We start from the raw sequence: 21131 nt of genomic DNA, 5'->3' as shown, positions 1-21131 counted from the left end.
TATTTTCCCCATGGACAGAACTTTACTAGAATAACTGGGATTTTTTAAAAGATTCTTTTCACCTGCAGGTAGATATATAAGGAAAAGGGACTTGGTACCGGATGGGAAAGTTATCAAGTGGAAGGAGAGACTAATTATGCTGAACTGATTCACAGCTTCTTAAAATTTTATTTTTCAGAGATTTGGACCAAGCAAGTATGGAAGCAGTGGTCTCTCTTCTTGCTGGGCTTCCACTACAGCCTGAAGAAGGAGATGGTGTTGAATTGATGGAAGCGAAATCTCAGTTATTTCTTAAGTAAATAGTGACTTTTATCTATTTTTCTATACAATGACTCTAAGGAGATGGACCATATGACTTTTATTACAAACTATGGTTTTTCTTCTAGCAGAAATATTTTTATCATCTGAACAGGAATTACCTCTTATATATCCCATTTCACAAATCTTTGCCTCCTAAGTTTATGGAAACATTTTGATTTACAAAATAATAATAAAATTTGGCTGTGTTTCTGCTTCATGCAGAGGTATGCTTAATTCACGGGAGGGATTAGCTTGCTTTGATATTATATTTTTATCCATGAAACTTAAAATCTCTTTCAAGACATCTGTAAAGGCACACCTGTGAAATTCACTTTCTGGGTTTGAGAAAATTTGCATATGAATTTTAGGACAGTGCCTTCTGGTGGTTACAACACACTTGGAAGTTTGGACTATGCTACAAGAAAGATTACTTGGGGCAGTTAGGAGAATTTTTGGGAGGCTTATTGTCTATCTGCTACTGTAAGCAAATCTCAGACAGCTGCTTTTGCAGAATCTGTTTTACTTACCCAGTTCTTTCTCTTTTTCTTCAGATATTTCACATTGTTTATGAACCTTCTAAATGACTGTAGTGAAGTTGAAGATGAAAGTGCACAAACAGGTGGCAGGAAACGTGGAATGTCTCGAAGGCTGGCGTCGCTGCGGCACTGCACTGTTCTTGCTATGTCAAACTTACTCAATGCAAATGTGGACAGTGGTCTTATGCATTCAATAGGTAAAGTAGTTAGAGATAACTGTGCATAAATGAATACATAATGAAGACATTGGTATTTAATTTATTTTTACATCTTCCTTAGTAGTTCTGGGTTTTTTTAATCAGGCTTGGGCTATCATAAAGACCTCCAAACAAGAGCTACGTTTATGGAAGTCCTCACCAAAATTCTGCAGCAGGGAACAGAATTTGATACGTTAGCAGAAACAGTGCTAGCAGATCGGTTTGAGAGATTGGTGGAGTTGGTTACAATGATGGGTGATCAGGGGGAGCTTCCTATTGCTATGGCTTTAGCCAATGTGGTGCCTTGTTCTCAGTGGGTAAGTTGATTCATGCATTTTTATTTCCTACATTTTTGCAAATATTAAGACTTGAAATAAGAATTAGTGCAAACATGAAGGGTGTAACAGCAGTCTGCTGAAGAGAGATTAGACCTACTGTTCATGATAACTAGCCTTATTTAGTATATTCTTGAAAAGTGTCCTGAATAATTGTCAGAGATCTTGATTATAAACTGCATTTTTCTAGTAAATCTTTAGTTCATGTCTAGGAGTAATTTTATATATAGTTACTGTAATAAATGCATCTGTTTGGGCTGGTTATTTATTACAGATTGTGTGTGCTGTAATGCAGACAAACAGAATTGTATTTGCTCCTCTAGAGTTTAGCAAGATGAATTGGGCTTTGTTATACAGCAGAATCACTGCTTATCTCTCTAGACTAACCATTATGAATTTGTATGACTGGATATCATGGGGCAGATTTTTAGACAAGCAGTAGCAGAGGAAAGATTTAAAGTGAGATTATTGTTTGCTTAATTTGATGTTTACATGCAAGACTCCATAACAAATGTAAAGCCTCATTATAAACTCCTTCGTGGTTTTTTCATAATTCTTTTTTTCATACTTGCTCTGGCTCACTGCTAGTCAGATTAACATTTCATTGCTTCTTTTAAGGATGAGCTAGCTCGCGTCCTGGTCACGCTCTTTGATTCCCGGCACTTGCTCTACCAGCTACTCTGGAATATGTTTTCAAAGGAAGTTGAACTCGCAGATTCCATGCAGACACTCTTCCGAGGAAACAGCTTAGCCAGTAAAATAATGACTTTCTGTTTTAAGGTATATTATCTAATCTTTCTCTCTGCTACAGATCACTTCAGTAACAGGAAAAGTTTAGTAATACAAAAATACAAAATTACCAGTCTGTGGTGTTGAGCACTTGAGTAACTGGAGTAGATGACAGTAGTACAGAGTTGCCTTTGAGACTAATTTAAACCAAGACCCAGCTCTCACGTCTGTTAAGTTTAGGGTGTTTTGCTTTTAATGTTTTAATGTTTGATGAACTAGATCTTGTAGATCTCTTATGCTCAGGCCCAACTAAAAAGTACAAATTCTCCTGGAACTAACCTTGTGCCAAGACTTTGTGACTCAACCAGTTAGACTTAAGCTTGCAGTTAGTCCCTCTTGAAAATTTCCAAGGCAATAAATGCCTGGTCTGTATATTCTGCATTGTAAAGAGGAGAACTGGTCACAGTAACAAAAGTGTTGCAAGATTTGTAGATTTCAACAAAGTTTACTAGTTATTTAGAAAACATAATTGCTATGAACAGCTAAACATTTGTTTTAGTTATCTTAAAGTCTTTTCCTAAGTAATCTTCAGACATAATAGGGGTCTTTAAACTTCTGACTAGTTCAGTTATATGAGTGATTCTGGGGCCAGTACCAGCTTGAAGACTGTTCCCGCTGGTCTCTTTGTAGCAGGCAATATAAAGATGGGACACAAAGTCTGAGATCTTGTTTAACGCTTCTATTTCAGTTTAAAAAGTTGTGTACAAACAGAGGTGACTTGTTGAGTGAGTGTGCTCTAAGAAAGACTCTCATAGGGTTATTGTGGTTATTAAAGTGATCTATAGTTTTCTCTAAATTGGAATTGAATTAAAATACTTGTAGAAAGTGATCACATTTACGTTTCAGAAGTGAGACTATAATATAGAAACATCAACTTTACAGAAATCTGGCTTATGCCAAAACAAAGCAAGTGTTTTCAGGCTCCTTTAACACTTACAGAATTTTGGAGTGTTCCTGTGAGTGGCAGTGTTAATCTGGCCCCTATTCTGATTTTCTTTCTACACAGGTATATGGTGCTACGTATTTGCAGAAGCTTTTGGAACCTTTGTTAAGGACTGTGATCACATCCTCTGAATGGCAGCATGTTAGCTTTGAGGTGGATCCAACAAGGTTTGAGATTCCAGGGGGGGAGCAAACGTATTTATTTGTAAATGTGATTCCCAGTCATTGTAAATATAATAGGATTCCTTTTTCCTTGTTGCAAGTATTTTTCTCATATTTTCATACTTTTCCACTCCTCACTTTACCAGACACATTAACTGTATCTGCAGCCCTTACACCCAGGGAGAATTGTACAGAGCTGTCCAGCACAGCGAGATGAGTTTGGCTGCATGTCCTCTAAGCCCCGAGAGAGTAAGGAAGCCAGAGAGCTCTTGCAGCGCCTCTTCTACTTACTACTTCATACTTTTATATAGGCCTCTAATGTGGGGATTTCCAGTAGTACCAGAAAGCATCTGCTTCAGGTCACTGAATTAATTGCAGAAGCAAGATGGAATGCGTGCATGTTGTGTGTAACTTTTTTGCTTTAATTTCTGCTCAAGTCTTGGATTTAGTAGCTGCTGCTCTATTGCTTTGAATTATCTCTAACTCTTAGAAAAACTTTAAGTATTCATCTTTTAAGTAGCTTACCAAAAGATAGGCCTTGTTTAACTCTGGAACACCTGTGTCTACCTCAGGAATTCCTTTCAGAGAAACCATCATCAAACTGATAATGCAATTATCAGCTGGAATTATGTATGCATGTGTTTGTACAGAGTGGTGTGAGAGAATACCACTTACAGCTGTCTCTTTATTACTGAGTTTTAAATGACCTTGTATTTGTAACTTATGTGGTTTAAAATATGGATGGAAACTTTCGTGTAAAAGATCATAAATATTTCCCTTAAGATTTCTGTTCACCTTGGGAAATAAGGTTACTACCAGCCGTATAAGTACAGCTGGTATCGTTTATCTGATTGCCGGTCATACACTTGTGGGTCTGTTTCAGGCTGGAGCCTACAGAAAGCCTTGAAGAGAACCAGCGGAGTCTCTTGCAAATGACAGAAAAATTTTTTCATGCAATCATTAATTCTTCTTCGGAGTTCCCACCACAACTTCGCAGTGTGTGCCATTGTTTATACCAGGTATGCCTGCAATGGTCGCCTGCCCCTAAACTTTGGGTTTTGTTTTTATAATTCTAGTAGTTTGGAGCTTGGTGCAGTAGTGGGTGCATAGTGGGCATTTCTTAAAGGCTGTTTTCAGACATTCGCTGAATAACAGGAATCTAAATGTAGAGACTGAATGGTGTTGTAAGACTTGGGTTGGCAATCAGGAGGTGACTGAACATTATTTTTTTTAAGGAGTTGAATCACAGCTAAGAACTCAGACCTAATAAGGCCACAATAATCTCTGCTTCAGCATCTCTGTGGGATACTAAAGGTTAACTAGGGAGGTAGTGGTTATACTTGCTTTTATCAGTTAATTGTGGGCCATTTATAGGGAAGGCAGCAAAAGGGGAAAAAAAAATCACTGCTGGGTTGAGGGAATACAAAACTGTTTCAAATATAGAAACTGTGCTGCTTCACTTTTTATACAGGATCAATTAAATCAGAAATAAAGTTAATTATCTAAAAGTGTTATGGATCGTGCCTTTAATAAACCTGAACTTTGTGAATAAAATAGCTGCTTGTGCAGTTACTGACTCTAGAGAGTTCTTCTCTGCATAAAAATAGAGGCAATTTCTTCAAGAGCATTTCTCTCAAGTAAATTTTTACAGAAATTGTCTATGAAATGTATTGTTTGAGTCATTGCTCCAGGAATATTATTTAGTTGTCCATTGCAGGTGGGCACTTTCTGCCTTTGATAGAAAAGCAGGTTATAAAGGGTGTAAGATGGTCATAAGAAAAAACCTGTATGGTGTTCAGCAGGACCACAGGAGTTACAAGTCCTAAATTTTAGAAACTGGGTTGAAACTGAGTATGATGGAAGGCCATAGATGTATAAAATGCTGTTGGCGGTATGCTGTAGGGAGTCGTTTGTGTTTATGGGTGCTTTCCTAAAGAAGATCATTTGTGGGTGAGGTCAAGACACTGCAGCATTCAGGCTTTATTCTGATCCCGCTCTGTCCTGTCTCGTGATCGTGTTCTGGAAGCAGGAGTGGCAGCTGTGAGAAAGCCCTTAGCTTGTACCGGGAAGGAGATCCACTGCCACACGATTTGGTAAATAACATCAGCCTGGTAACTGGGGTGCTGCAGATGCTCTGTACTTCTGAGGCAGAACGACAGCAGGAATACGGTTTGGTCTGTGATGTAAAACATCTTCCCCTCTGCTGTGGGCAGCAGGTTCTGATGAAGGTACATGTTGCCCATCAGAGGCCTGGAGTATGTTACTGTACACAAAGGGCTGCTGTACTTTGGTTAAGCAGCTGACCAAACGTTTTGCAAACAGAGTGTTCAGAAATTCAGCAGGTAAATGGGAGGAAGAGAACCCAGAAGAGACAGATTCAGAGAGTTCTTTTAATGAGCCAAATTACAGAGACACTTTTGTTTGTGGCTAAAGCTTTAGTGCTGTCACACAAGCCTTGGGAGGTTACCAGGCTGGGACCACACTCTTCCTGCTTGTTTCTGGTACCATTTATAAATGATGCTTAAAGAGGAGGAGCCTTCCTGAGTGGTGCACTGTCCTCTGCAGAGTAAGTTCCACTGTAGTGGTACCCTCCTGGCCACCCGCGTTCCCCGGCCTCTGTCTGTCCGTTCCCGCTGCTCTCTGTGGCAGCGCAGCAGCAGGCTGCTGAGCCCAGGGTGCTTACGGGTCTCTCTCTTGCTCTGTGTGTGCTTCTGAGGGATTGCTGCTAAAAATTCCAGTGGGGGATACTCCTGCTGCCCTCAGGGCTCGTAGAAATACCATTTCCAGTCCTGCTGGAGGACTGTCACAAGAGCTGGGCATGGCAGAGCATTGGAGCTGTGGTCTCAGTGAGGTGGTCTGGAAGAGCTACTCCTGACCTCTCAGCCGTGGAGTCTGTATCTCAGGTCTAAAGTAAAGCAAGGAGAATAGATTTTCTGAGCTGTGCAAACTAATTATCAGTAATAAAAAATCCTACGCAGTGTGGTCTAGTCGTATTTTCCCAGTGAATGCTGTATGAATAAACACAAGTGCTGCCATTCTCAGAACTTGGAAATGAGAAACAGTGAATTGTGTGTTGGGTGGTGTGGATCTTGGGCTGTCACTGTGAGCTGTTGCACTGAATTAGCCATGCAAATGATGTGCTTTTGTTTCTGCTATACCAGCTTGTGTAAACAGCTTCTGAAGTCATTGGTTTCTCTTTCCGACAGTGGTTGTATTCAGGTTGGCGCGAGGTGGTTTGGGGGGGTTTTTTTGGCCTTTTTTTTTTTTAAATTGGAAGCTGAGGGGCACAAGTTGGTTTTCTTCAGGTTCACAGGGCCACAGTCGACGGACACTGACTGGGAGTGTATTTGGGTGTTATTGAAAATGTCGCACACAACCTTGATTGTTGCTTCCATTATTTGACATTACATTGTCCCACATCTTTTCCTAGAATTGCGTTTATATGCTGTTCCTAGGATGTATCAGATTTATTTGCATTTCAGTGATACATTGCTAGAAATTATTTCTATGCAAACCATTTTTAATTCCTATGTGAAATGGAATTACTAAAATGTACTCACCAGTGAGCTTTGTCAGAGATGCTTCTATGGAAGCATATCAAGGCTATTTGCTTTATTCTTATCTTTACCTTTTTTTGGTAACAAGAGTAGTTTTTACCTGAAAGAGATGATTTACTGGCAAATGTACAAGAGGTTTTAACTAATACTCAGCATCAACGTTTAATACTTTTGACTCTTTTCTAGTAACACCTATATTTGTGTACAAATGTTTGTTCATCACAAATGGTGTAATTATTCATTCTGTGCTTTCAAATTCCTGAGCGTTTTGAAGAGTCTGGTCTTTATCTGAAAGAAAGTACAATTAAAATCTGAATTTTTGGGGGTGTTAATCCATTTTTATCATAAGAACCAAATAGGTGATTTTTGTAAGGTAATTTCATTTTTTACAAGGTGAATGTGTTCCATCCCAAGCAATAGCATAAATGAGATGGAATTTTGCAGTGTCTTTTTATGCTTAAAGTGAGTGGGTGTGCAAAAGATACTCATCAAGTGTGTTTTGTAAATGATTTGTAGCTAATTTTAATCAATGTAGCAACATAATGGAAATGGTGTATTTAGTTGGGCATTGGGGTCTGCACTGGCAGGTGTTTCTGTTACTGGGACAGATTCACCCGGGCTCATTTTCAGGTAATGTATGTTCAGGAGTGTTACATGGTCCCCAACAAGCCTAATCAAAGTAACTCATACGAATAATTTGTGCTGGCTCTTTCATAAAAACTACACAAACATGTGTGATTTTTCTTAATAAAGAGAGATGGAATTTTTACTTGCTTTCAGTGCAGCAGCCTGATGCATAGAGTACATACATGACTGCTTCAGAAGCTGGCTCTGTAGAACTTAGACAAAGTCAGAAATTTGGCAGAGGCACCACTGGTTAAATATCAGTAGGGCCTGCACAAATTTGAACTATTTCAATTTAGCTTGGTTAGCAGAGTAGCTTTTACTGGCGGGTTTTGGGGGTTGGGTTTTTTTTGCTTTTTACTCTGTCACATTCTTAAGTTGCAGAAATTCTCCTCCAGTCCCAGTTTGTGTGATACCCTAAAGACTATCTGAACTGTGGGTGCACGCTTGCTCTCCAACTGCCATACTGCCAGCTTTCCGTTGATGCAGCTCCAGGCGTTGCTCGCTGTAGGGCTTCTCGGGGGTGTGAATTGGGTGTTAGAGCTGATGGGAAGGCCGTAGGAGTGAGCTCCCAGGGCAGCGGGTACCTCTGCGCGCGGCTGGGCTGCTGCAGCTTTGCTCACATCCCCAGGGGAAACAGGAGAGAACGTGATGCCTCTTGGTGGGTCCCTTTGCGTTTAAATGAAGTGCAGAAATAAGCACAATCAAGTCAGATGGTTTGACTTGGAAATCTATAATAAATTAATGTAGACCCACTGGCTTTTTTCTTCCTTTTTCCACAGAGTGTTTTATGGCAGTGTTTAGCTATCAAAGTAGTAATAACCATGATGATTCACAGATCTAACTAAATTGAAGGACACACAGAGAAACATTGGGAAGACTTAAAACTCTAAATTTATTTTAAAAGTAATATGTATTTCAAAGGTATAACACTTTACTATTTTTACTATTAAAATTATTTGGGGATGGTGAAATACATTTGAAAGCTGAATATACCATTTAATGCCCAATACTGTGTATTATGAGCACATTAATGCGGTTTGACTTTTAATCTAGCCAGAAATAGTAGAAATGATTGAAACGCAACATTTGCTTGTTTTGTATTTAGTGCTTTGTAAATAAGTTGTAATAAAATTGTGGAATAAAAACTCCATCATCAGTCTTTAGTTTATATATTTCATTTTCCGTTGGTTATGTTTGTTACATTTTACTGTGTAATTTATGTACAAGTCAACATTGGTTTTTTGTTGCTGTATGTAGTTGGTGCTGTGACTTGTTTGTGCTCATCTCTGTTCTGTAGGCAACTTGCCACTCTCTACTGAATAAAGCTACCGTAAAAGAAAAAAAGGAAAACAAAAAATCAGTAAGTTTGGAGACCTTTTTATTAGCCATTTCTTTCGAAGCACAACAGAAATCTTTTGCTGTTTGTTCAAAACATCTTCACTTCAGTCTATTTGACCTCACTGTAAAATCATTCTACTAATTCTGGCACAAAATAGCTTTCATTTCAATTAACACTGGAATTAAGTTATATTTAAAATATTCTCTGTGTGCCTATTTGAGTAAACAAAAGACATTTTTAACATTACTGCTTAGTATTTAATGCTCTGATTCTTCTACCCTTGCCACCATCTTCAAATTAAAAGAAAATGCGGAAGAAAAATGTTTCCTTTGGTTTTGGGGAAAATCTGAGTCTGTTTAGGTGTTTTAACACTCTGGCAGATAACTTGACTTCAGCTTGCATCCTGGGAGAAGAACAATTAATATATATGGGTTACTGAAAGGAGGCTTATATGATTTGTTTCTGATATATTTTCTTTTGTTTGCCTTGTGACTAAGCAATAAAATTTAGCACTTTATTTACTGAGAAAAGCAATTTCCCATTTTAAGTAACCTGTGTTAAAGAGTTTAGATATATAGATTGGGATGGAGTGGTGTCATTAAAAGTTAAGACTTATCCTTTTGTTTGACAGTGACCTCAAAATATAAAGTATGAATAAAAGAGAGGCAGACTGCAAATTTAGACTTTTATTAAATATTCCCTTATTTTTTGCTGTAACTGAGCACAATAATAATCATGTTTAAATGCAAAATCTGTGTGCAAACTAGTATTTTACAAGAAAATATCAGTAATTGCATCACAAGGTAACCGAATGATGTTGCTACTGAACCAAAGTGATTCTTGATATATTATGTATGGACTAATGGCTTTATCTGTATTAAGACACATGATTTGAGATTGCAGTAGTTAAGTTTTGAAGTATTTTAGTAAAATGGGGTTGTTTGGTTTTTATTTAACAATATAACTTAAAATACAAAGCATGCTAATTTATTCTGTGAAAAGGTAGAATCTGACTTGTTTTGATTAACCATTGTTACTCGTAAGAAAATACACATAGGTATTGAATCTTTAGAGAATCACATGTAGCATATTTAAGAATTCTATTTTTGTCAGGGAGCTTTATCTTTAATTTTTCAAAGTCAAATGAAAGATATCTAGAGAATAGATCATCCTCTTAGTAATACGTAGTTGATTTCCTAAAAAGAAAGGGGATTACTTCTTTCTTACAACATTTTCAGAATTTTTGTTTTTTCTTAGATAGCAAAGAACAATATTTTAAACCTGTAGTTCTTCTAGCAAATTCCTGCTAATTGATCTTGGACAGTGTATGTACAGGCAGAGAAGTACACTGGCCACTCAGCTCTGGCTCATTCTGTCTTTCATCCTTTGGCAAACCTGTTGAGATGTGATGGTTCTGAAGAGCATTTCTACAAATATCTCCTTCCCACAAATTTAAAATTACTCCTGAAACTTTACAGCTTAAGTCTTATTGCTGGAGAGGCTCTTTTGATCAATAGTGAAATTATAAATACACAAATAAAAGACCCAGTAACTTAAAAAGAATTATCTGTATTTGATGGGAAGACTCTGCACACCTGAGTACAAACGTGGCATTTGTCTGCTTTACTGTCAGTGGCAGGGTCCTGGAATTAAGTGGTCAGTACATCTGAAATAAACCTTCTTACCTTTGTCCAGTAGCTATTGTAGCAATTTCACCTTAGCACGAAGGTTTGTACAAAAGCCGAAGTGCAGCCAGGTAGTGTCTGGTAGCCCCCTCGCCCCTTCCTGGTTTCCCTCTCGTTCCTGCTTGTCCTGTCAAGGCAAGAGGCTCCTACTCAAATGTATTGAGCTTGATTCATGTGGAAACAATGCTTAAAGTTGGATTACCATACAAGGCTTTTCTCAGCTTGCTATCCCTTTCCTTTAATGCAAAAATATTCTTTATAATTCTCAACTTCATAGGTCGTTAGTCAGCGATTTCCTCAGAACAGCATTGGCGCAGTTGGAAGTGCGATGTTCCTTCGGTTCATCAATCCTGCGATTGTCTCCCCTTACGAGGCAGGGATTTTAGATAAAAAGCCTCCGCCAAGAATTGAAAGGGGATTGAAACTGATGTCAAAGGTGAATCAGTAAATATTTTTGTGTTCTACCTGATTTAGTTCTGTTCTTTGACTAATATGAGAAAATTTAGGTAAACTTGTATTTTTTTGTAGCAACCGTCATGTTTATTTAAAGTGCAGTTTCCATGCTGTGTTTACGCATCATGATGTTAATGTTATAGCTCACAGCAGTGTAAGTATGGGGAACAGTCTGGATGGAAAAAAACACTGCCAGAATAATGTATAAGATAACAGAATGCCTTTTGGCTCTTCACTTGAACTTCTAACCTTATTTGAAAACAATCATAGAAACCGATGCTACTTTGAGCATAGTGAGAATAATGGCAGCCAGATGCGAAGTTCATACCAGCACTGAAGAAGTGATTTTTCCTATTTTTAATCTCATTTGGTATTATTTCCTATAAAAATTTAACAAGTTTAACAACAACATACAAATTCTGTGACCTGTGCATATCATCCCTTTTAAATGTTGAGAAATGACAGTTTTCTTCACATATACATACGCTGTTGCTTCTCCATATCTGTAATTTCCAGGAGAAATAGTTAACACTTAACAAGTGGTGGTTTTAAAAGATGATTTATTTTCCTAGTCTAAACCCTAAAAAAGTTCATATATAAGAGAAGTCATTTTCTAGTATTTAAAAGTATGTGAAAGTAAGTATTTTGAAAGTGAACATACTTTGAATTAATTGGCTTATTGGCCTTTTTTTGTCTTGAGGTTTCACAACAAGTTAATATTTCTGACAGGGAAGTTACACTGACGCCATAACAGTTAATACATTAAACCTTTATGTGTCTTTACCGTCTTTTTATAATTCAGATACTTCAGAGTATTGCCAACCACGTCCTGTTTACAAAAGAAGAACATATGCGGCCTTTTAATGATTTTGTAAAAAGCAATTTTGATGCAGCACGAAGGTAGGCCCTTTGGAAACTTGCACAAAGAGTCTGTGTCGTGTGAAGAGTAAGCGGAGAATGTTCTTACAGCCTTTTAATTTACATAGAGTCCCCTTGGCAGATTTCCCTCCCGCGCTTACGGTTATTACTGGTTTTGAACTCTAGGTTTTTCCTTGATATTGCATCTGATTGCCCAGCCAGCGACACTGTCAATCACAGCCTGTCCTTCATCAGCGATGGCAACGTACTTGCTTTGCACCGGTTGCTGTGGAACAACCAGGAGAAAATTGGCCAGTACCTTTCCAGCAACAGGTAGGACTTCAGAAATGTTATGAAGAAGGGAGTTGCTGATGGGAAATGAATATTTGGAAATAATTTCAGATGCTTTTGTTGTTATTACTGAGAAGAATATCATGGCTGAAAGATCTTACATTTGGAAACTTTTGTCTTATTGACAAGCCATTCTTGGGAACATACCTAACGTCTTTGCTGCCTGCCTTACTGCCAGCCTTCTGGGCAAGTGTATAGTTGTCTTATCTTTTGTAAAAATTGTTCTGTGGGTGGCAAACATTTTTCTTATTTCTTCATTGAACACTATTTTTAATTTAAAAAAAGAAAATGCAACGTGTTCAAGGTAAGGAAGGGTAGTGGGCAAAAAAAACAGGGATTGCTGAGTAAAGAAGGACTTCTAAGTAATACGCTGTTTCTAGGGACCACAAGGCTGTTGGAAGACGACCTTTTGACAAGATGGCAACTCTTCTTGCTTATCTGGGTCCTCCTGAGCACAAACCCGTGGCAGATACCCATTGGTCCAGCTTAAATCTCACTAGTTCCAAATTTGAAGAATTTATGACAAGGTAATGAGGTTATGATGGAGGGGACACACTCTGGGGGTTTCCAGACTTTGGCATGTAAGGCAATATAAGTAGTTATTAAGACTCCAGCTTTCGTTTTGAAGGGAAGTTTAAAAATCTGGGTCTACATATACTTTTCAGGTTTCTGAGTAAATTTTCATTTCAAAACTTAAATGGAAATCCAGAGATGGCAGTAACCTATGTGATTTAACAAAGGTTCAAGATGGTATGAATGTAATACTTTTGTTTAAAGATGCAAATAAAGAGGGTTTGGGTTTTGGGTTTTTTTTGAAAGGCAGTTGTGAAAAGTTGATGTCAATGTGCTGCTTTTTAGGCATCAGGTACATGAAAAAGAGGAGTTCAAAGCACTGAAAACATTAAATATTTTCTACCAAGCTGGAACATCAAAAGCTGGCAATCCTGTTTTCTACTACATTGCGCGGCGGTAAGGAATCTTTCACCTTCCCTGTCTGAAATAAACATGTAAAATCAAAAGTATCAAGTGTATATAAGAAAGGGACACCAACTTCATAACAAACAAGAATCTGAAAATAGCTTATTTGTCAAACTTCGGTGGCAGTATTTTTTAATTGAGTTGTTTCCTAAATCAGAACTGTCATAGTTTTTCTAGCCAGGAGTATGTGAGTTATCTGTGGAAAAATACTTAAAATTTTAACTACATTTCATTAATTTTTCACTGTCTCAAGTAAACTATGTCTACACCACATCACTGTCAACCTGTTATCAGTGATTTTAGCATCTTCATTTTCTGAAGTATGAGTAACAAGCTAAAACACGGGATAAAATTTATCAAAATAGTCCCTGTATTCCATTTTAAAGAGTAATACAAGTATTTAGAAGTTTCATACACAGTCAGGACCATAATGTTGCTTCAGTTTCACCGTTATGTTTGAAGTGACAATAATACCATGTTTTTGGAAGTGATTGTGTGGAAATAGCACTGAAAGTAATAAGAAGAGCAGATGTTGATGTGTGAACTTTGCAAAAAACTGTTTTTTCCAATGAGGCAAAATTTTGAAAGATCTAAGTCTTCCCTACTCTGGAAAATAGTGATTCTTAATAATGAGTAACATGTGCTGCAGTATTGAAGAATTTGGGAATAATATCCCAAGATCAATATTAGTCAGTTTAGGGTCAAGTAAGTTACAATTCTCTGTCTTAAAAAAACCAAAAAACAAAAAACAAAACAAACCCCAAAAAAACAAACCAACAACAAAAAAACCCCCAAACAAACTAGTTTTATTTAAGTTAATGTTTGCAGTCGTAAAGCTGCAACTGGGGTGATAATATAACTGAAACTTGATATCTCAATCTTGTCATTAAGTGATTGCACTATAAAACCCATGGAGGACAGCATATTCCAAACAGTTTCCCTAGTCATGACACTCGTTAATAAGGTCAGTCTTTTTAAGAGAAGGAAAATCGTTGCACTCACACCCAAGTGCAGTCGAGGACAGAACTGTAAAGATAAGATTGGAGCTATTGTACCTTTCCCCTGTGCTGTGTTGTTGATGCCTTCGCTTTGGTGGTGCTGCTGGGGTGGCGCGGTGGGACCGGCCGCTGGCTGTGGCACCGGCGGTGCTGCCGAGGTGGGTGAAGTTCCACCAGCGCTGATCCTGGGAGCGGGAGTCCCGCCGTCAGCCTGGCACTTAGGGGTGCTGGCAGATCCTCTCTGGGTGTCCCTGGTCGGATTGTTGCCCATGCCTTTTGTGCCAGCAGGGCTCTGGGTTTGGCTTCTGCTGCTGTCGCCCGTGTGGGTTTCGCTGGTGGTAGCTGAGTTGGTGCGGGTGGAGCTGCCTGTGGCCCAGTGCTGGTAGAGTTCTCACAGTCGCTTTGGCGCTTTCTGGTGCTGGTGGGGTGCTTGTTTGATGCCCGAGGGGTGGCTGCTGCACCAGTGGGGTGCTTGCTTGTGGTTCCCTTGCTGCTGCTGTGCTGCTCCGTGGCGTGGGTAGGACTGGTGGTGGCCCCGGGGAGCTCTGGCTTGAGCTGCTTGAGGGGTTAGGGCTGGAAGAGAAGCTTCTGCCGGTGGTGCCAGTGCTGCCCAGGGTGTGCTCCTCGCTGCTGCGGCTCCGCTGCTCGTGGGGCCGGTGGCGGCGGTTTCATTGATGGTGCCACTTCCTGCAAAAAGCATCATCGTGATCCGAGTGGGGAACCTTCTGCTGACCATTTGAGTTTATAAGAACATGAAAACAAGTAGAGGAAACCACTTCTTTAGCAGCATCTTCTGATCGCATTCAACAATTTAGTCAATACACGTTTGCAAACAAGGCATTCTGCAAATTTACATATTTCTAATGAAAATCATACCCAGCAGGCATGTAAGATTTTTTCAGTTAAAATGTTAGACCCTTGAGTTTATTAATTTTCATAGTTTTTCATTGTTTTCAGTAGTGCTTTTTACTCTGTAGATAGTTACAAACTTACTTTCCTAGAAAATCTGTGCTCCGTTATACCATGTGACTTGTCATTTCCCCTCAGAAATTTTCAAAATTGCAAAATTTGGAACAATTTTAATAATTGGAAGATTTTATTGTTTAACTAGTGGGTTACAAATATACATTATTCCAAATTCAGGTTGGAGGCTAAAAAATGAGCAAGATTTGAAGAACCTGTCCAAATATAACCTCTAACTTGGTAGTTGAATTCTGCTACTTAAATATGGTTTCCTAGCCAGGATGCAATTAGAGAGCCAACAAATGAATATATCTGTTCACATTTCTTTTATTATGTTTTTGATTTTCAGAGCAACAAACAAACAAAACTTCAGTATCAATGTTGAAGGTAAAATAAATTTCAAAACTGTTTCCTTCTTCTGGAATTTTGTACAGGCATGCCAGAGGGTTTTTTCATGCTTTAAAAAAACCAGCACAAACCACTTGCTTTCAAGCTGGTAATGTAGGGAGGAAATGCTTACATTCTCTTAAATTTGTTGCTGTGAAAGTTCTCAAACGCTTGCTTCACTCGTAGCTCTGAGGAAGACTTTATGTGTAAGGCCGTCCAAGGGTGGAATTAAAAAGGAAGTGTAATATGGCTGATTTGGGGATCATGTGAATGAGAGTCAAGTGCCCCTGCTTTTTGTCAGTTCTACACTTAATGAATCTGTAAGCTCATGCTAATTGAAGGAATACTAAATAACACAAAGAAAGTCTCATTACACAGAAGTAGGTAAGAATACAAAATTTCTGAACTGTTTTCCCAATGACTTACAGCTCTGAAATAGAATCTGTGTGAGAGAACATAGTTGTCTAGGTCAGCCTTTATCTTTCCCTTCCTTTTGCTTGGGAAATTGCCTTCCTTTAACTTGACCCCTTTTCTGCATTTTCAACACCCTTGACTCTTTGGATGGAGTGGAGGAAAACAAGATAAGTAGTACCACTTATCTTCTGTCCTAATTTTCTGTCTTTAAAAGCTGTACCACACTTCTCTGCCCTCTTTAAGGTCTTTGAGTCACCTTTGAGCCTATTGTGTTGACTGAAGTGGGCCTTTATAAAATGGCCATGTAAGTGTCTAACAGTAATTAACTAATATTAAATTATCATGTGTATCTTTCACATTTCACAACAAAATGGTTGAAAAGAGGGGTAGCTTCTGGAAGTTCTCCTTTTGGAATATTAGTGATGGTTGTTGAAACAAAACCAAAATCATGTTGTTTTCAGTGAAACGTGTATCTGCATATCTAGTATCTAATGCTGTTCGCTGCTTTTCAGAAAACATTGAACAGCATGTGACTTGTAGAGTGACTTTACTGGGATAGCTGAATGTTCCATGTAATTCTGTACTAGGAAGAGATTTATTGAATCTTAAGTTTGAGCATTGCATTTTTGCGAGGCAGTAGAAAAAACATTAGTGATGCCATAAAGATTCAAAGGGGATACAGAATTGACAGTAAAGTGAGTGTATACAGTGCCGAAACTGAAGTTACTTTGCCTGTCTTCCATTTGTTTACAAGTTCATTTTTTCCTAGAGATTCCTGACACTAAATCTGCACACAAAGTTTAGGAAAGTTTAACTAAGGACACGTTTTTAAATGCTGTATTTTGTGTGGGACTAACTCATTGTGAACACTTGAATTACATATCCTTAGATTATGATTTTTGCTGAAGTTGATTTTTGCAAAGGCTTACAAAAGGATATGTACTCATGGACAGCATGTATCAGCTTAAATAAATGGTTTTTTAAAAGCACGTTGATTGTTTTAGACAACGTAACCTTATGCAGTTGAATGCTTGAAGAGTTTATGATGTGTTATGTCCAAACCCCTTCTAAACTAGTTGTACTGCTGTCATGAGAAAAGACTGATCGTGAAAATTCAGGAATAAAAATAGACGTTTGGAAACTCATTTTTTCTCCCAGTTGTTGTGTTTATTCACAGTTGTAATGGAGCAAGCTTGAAAAGTTGCAGATTATTGCAAATTAGGAGGATCAGCTGGAGTCATTTTATCTGCCCACTCCCACCTGCATTTCCTTTCTTCCCCTCAATTCCATCAGAGTAATTTCAGAGACTGTTTTTCGGAGTCATGCAAGTATATATCACAAGACAAAATACCTTCTCTTCAGGATAAAGAAAATAAGTAGAATATATACTTTCAGGAATACTTCAACTTTGTAAGATACCTTGTGTTTTTCTAAGGCAAACATTGGGGTGGTGGTGTTCCCCCCACATCTTTCATGAGTTATGTGGAATATACAACAACAAAAGTATTAATATTTCAAAGTGCTATTGTATTCCTGCATGGTTAATTTTAGTATGAGTGAGCCTGTTTTAAATGAGATGTCTTCTCCCTTTCTTCAGGTGAGATCTGTGGTGGACACAAGTAGATATTTGAAGGGACCTTGGAATGCTTGCTGGTTTAATCTGGGGTAGGAGGATGGTATTTCAGTGTCTGCTTCAGTAAGTGTGGTATCTTTTGCCTGCTCAGCAGAAGGATTTAGTTGCAGTGTAATGAGAAAAGGGATGTTGACTAGTTCTCTTCAGAAGTAAACTGGTGGGTGTTTTTCACTCTGCTCTGGATTGTTTTCCTTTGGGAGCCACTTGGGCAATTGCATTAGGAAGCCTTCTGGGAAAGGATTGCTTGAAGCCCCTGTGCTGAAGTGAACTCTCGTGCTGTAGGCAAAAGGCGTTTGATGTTGAAGGTGCCGTTGCTCCTGAGGAGGATTTTGCTGTAGTGAGACTGGGGGGGCCTGACAGGGGCATTGAGGCTCCCGCCTGATGGAGCCGAGGGTTCAGCAGCCTGCAGGGCTAATGGCTACCTGACAGGAAGGGTCTTACTTTGTGTCAGGTAAAATAAAATGCCTACGTAGTTATCCTGTCCTGTTCAGACAAGAAATTAGTCATCCAAATGCCAAGAATAGTGATAGCCCATCTTCAAAACATTTACTGTGTCTGGCAGTGGTCCAAGGCTTCCTTATGTGTTCTGCGGAGCCTTGACATGTGGTGTGTGTTCTTCATTTGCAGAGCAAGAAATGGTTATTTCATCTGTAAAGAAAGAACTTCTGGAAATAAATTGATACAAAAGTGCAACATGCTTGCTAGGCATAGATTATTTACCTACTTTTTTTTTTTTTAAAGCAGAAAAACAAAATTATCCACAGCTGGCTAACTTAATAGCAGTGTTGCATCTGTCGGGAAGTTAACAGGCATAATGGTTGTGACTTACTAATGAGTTCATGTGGAAGTGATCTCAGCAAAAATATGTTGCTTAAGTGCTACAAACTACCTCAGTATTTTGAGCTGAGGCCTGCAAACAGTTTATATATGTCTGTCATAAATGAAAATGACCTGGTGGTTATTTTGTGCTTGTTTCAGTATTTGAAACCTTGACATTTTACTGTTAGTCCAGGTGCAGTGATATTTTAAGTGTGCTGTTAGAATGTTGGTGAGTAGGACAGTAAGTATTGGTGCATGTTTTTACAGGCATTTGGAGAGGTATTATCGATACATAATAATCTTGTCCCTTCACCACTGTGTGGTTTACATCCTAATTTCTGTGCAGCAGAGAACCTGAAAGGGAGGCAGAAGAGAGCTTCAGCCTTAAGCAGTTGCTCAGAATTCTTTCTCGTTTACTGAGGATGAGATACGTTACAGTTGACATGTAATATCTGTGTAAGATACCTGTAAATATTTATTGGGACTACATATAGTTAGGAAATATATAATTCTCACGCAGTCAAACACTGATATTGGCAGAAAGGCTGGGGAATTGATTAACCACTCCTTGGAACTTATTACACATATCCAAGAATCAGGCTGGTGACATGTTTACAAAAATACATAATCTGACATTGAAATAGGCTGCAGTATCATTCACTTTTAAGTTTATGTACTACTTACCACTTGTCCTGAGTGAAGCATACTGTAAGCTCAAAGAGCAGTGATAATACCTCTTTGTTATGGGGCTCATTCTGCAGAATATCTAATCCAGTGCAGGTGAATCTGCTTTTCATAATTATGCATAAGGGCTATTGATGAGAACTATGAGATTTTATGACTGATATCTTCATGCCCTTTACTTGCACATAATTCAGCTTTTTCTGCTTGCTTCCTTATCTGAGAAAGTATCTGATCATTAGCACCATTAAATACTGATTGCAATTTGGGCACGTGCTATTCCTTGGAAAAAGGTGCCAGCTCAGTGGGTGACAGTACACAGGTGTTTGAGAGTAAACCTTTCCCTGTCTGGACAAGCCAGCAATGGGCCCTAATAAAGCTGGTATATAAATAATAAAGGAGGGTGCCACTTGTTTATCGTGTCAGTAGCTACTGTGTGTAACTGTAGTAATCACAGTGTTGTTCTGTTATGGACGTATATTGAAATTTGTCTGTAAAACATGTCCACAAGAGAATTTGCCAGTTGAGACAATAGATGTAGAAGTTGAAAAAGGAGAATATTAAATAGAAAGCACTGCAAAGTACTTTTTAATTATCAGCTTCCTAGTAGCTGATCACACGCTGAGATTACGTAACTTTAGAATGAAAATGATAGACAAATATTTCATCTTCGGGCTTGCCCAAAATAAGTTACGTCATCTTCAACTTTCTGAACCTTCTTGTATTAACTAGTAGCTGTTAAGACAGTATAAAATTCCTAGAATGGAAACTCTTTAGTTCTCTGTATCTCACAGCTATGTCTGTAATTCTGTTGACATCACTATGAAACTTTAAAATACCTCTCCTGTGTGTAACTGCATTTTAAGCCGTTTTACTTGGCAAAGTACTATGGGTAGTTGTGACCTTTTATTTAGTAACTGATGCTTAAGGATTGTTGAATTCAGCGGAAAGGAGTGGATGACTAAAAATAAAGCTCGAACATCAGGCAATAGTGGAAGTGAATCCTCCTCTCTCATAACTGGCCATCTGAAAGCTATTTGGAGTCAAGTGTTTGTGGAAGTTTGCTGTGGTGTTTTTCTAATGCAGCTTTACCATCTGCGTGCCCCACCCAGCTGGTGGGTTCAGAAGTCAGCAAACTGTTGGCTGTTGGACTGTGGTTTTGGGGTGAAAAGAGACTAGAAATACAAATGAGCTCTAGAATGGGCTCTGATCTCTTGCAGATCTACTGTTCTGCAGTCTCACGAGAATGGAGATGATTTCCCTGGTTTTGTGATACTGAGCTCTACAGAAATTCTGAAGTTTTAATCATTGACCGAGTTACCTGGCAGTTAAACAGTCTGAAAACTTGTCTTCAATAAAATAGCTTTATAAATGTGTCCCAGGGATTTTTGAGTGAACACAAACCTTAGATCCTTAAAGGAAGATGAAAAATGACCGCTGAACCATAGTGGTCATGGTACAAGTCAGGTGTGCGTTCCTGTGTCTGCTGATAAGGAGCAGACTTCTGTACATTTTACCTGGGTGCAGGATATGTAATGAAAATGTGGTTACACTTTGACATCAGCCTTGTTACTAGGTGGAGTATTGCTTCCTTTACCTCCGTTTTTATTGCTTGCTTTCTCTTCAGCACCTGCCTCCACGGGGCTGCCTTTCTAAACCTGGCAGGTGGGTCTTTGCTCCAGAATGATGCTCTGGCATTTTTTCTGCTAACAGGGATGAGGCTGTGTGGTGCTTATTTGGGGTGTTTGTCTTGTGGTTCTGAGCCAGATGTCATTTTTTCAAGGTGTGAAATGTGGAAGGACTGCGTAGATTCGAGCTACCAGGATGTCTGAGGGCTTGCAGCAGGCTGGTTTGGTTTTTTTCTCCGGTTGGGTTGTTTTGAGGGGTTTTTTTTGGTAGTATGAGATCTTGTTGCTAGGGCATTGTTGAGTCATTTTACTGATATATCTGGATCAGTTTATATCCTCCTTGTGCTGTGAAATTTAATTCCTTCTGTCATTTCTCTTCACATTTTGTTTCCTGGGCAACAACCTGACTTCTGAAGCCAGTGCTCTTCTGATTTTAGTCCCTATGCTGTTACTAAAATGATCAATAAATCAATAAATATTGATCCTGAAGTACTGCCAT

The 21131-nt window shown here is 38.7% G+C and overlaps 1 protein-coding gene across 9 annotated transcripts in view; it reads left to right on the top strand.

Annotated features, from left to right (window-relative positions):
• The window catches only part of NF1 (neurofibromin 1), a 102343-nt gene that overhangs the window by 35326 nt on the left and 45886 nt on the right, over positions 1–21131 (top strand). For 6 of the 9 annotated variants that reach the window (XR_012625730.1, XM_074844999.1, XM_074844996.1 and 3 more), the window contains 12 exons: positions 179–295; positions 852–1033; positions 1139–1350; positions 1987–2148; positions 3164–3267; positions 4145–4280; positions 8743–8805; positions 10747–10905; positions 11725–11822; positions 11967–12113; positions 12512–12658; positions 12990–13100. Coding sequence is in view for 8 of the 9 variants with exons in the window: in XM_074844999.1 (XP_074701100.1) it covers positions 179–295; positions 852–1033; positions 1139–1350; positions 1987–2148; positions 3164–3267; positions 4145–4280; positions 8743–8805; positions 10747–10905; positions 11725–11822; positions 11967–12113; positions 12512–12658; positions 12990–13100 (1638 nt within the window). In the remaining variant the exon portion in view is untranslated. Of the gene's footprint in view, positions 1–178; positions 296–851; positions 1034–1138; positions 1351–1986; positions 2149–3163; positions 3268–4144; positions 4281–8742; positions 8806–10746; positions 10906–11724; positions 11823–11966; positions 12114–12511; positions 12659–12989; positions 13101–15419; positions 15458–21131 lie in introns of all 9 variants that reach the window. The other 3 variants (XM_074845000.1, XM_074844998.1, XM_074845003.1) reach the window with 2 other exon arrangements.

Source organism: Strix aluco, chromosome 19 (genome assembly GCF_031877795.1).
Source record: "Strix aluco isolate bStrAlu1 chromosome 19, bStrAlu1.hap1, whole genome shotgun sequence".
Taxonomy (NCBI): Eukaryota; Metazoa; Chordata; class Aves; order Strigiformes; family Strigidae; genus Strix; species Strix aluco.
The sequence above is the reverse complement of the archived record's forward strand: the minus strand, read 5'-3'. Positions and strand labels throughout refer to the sequence as shown.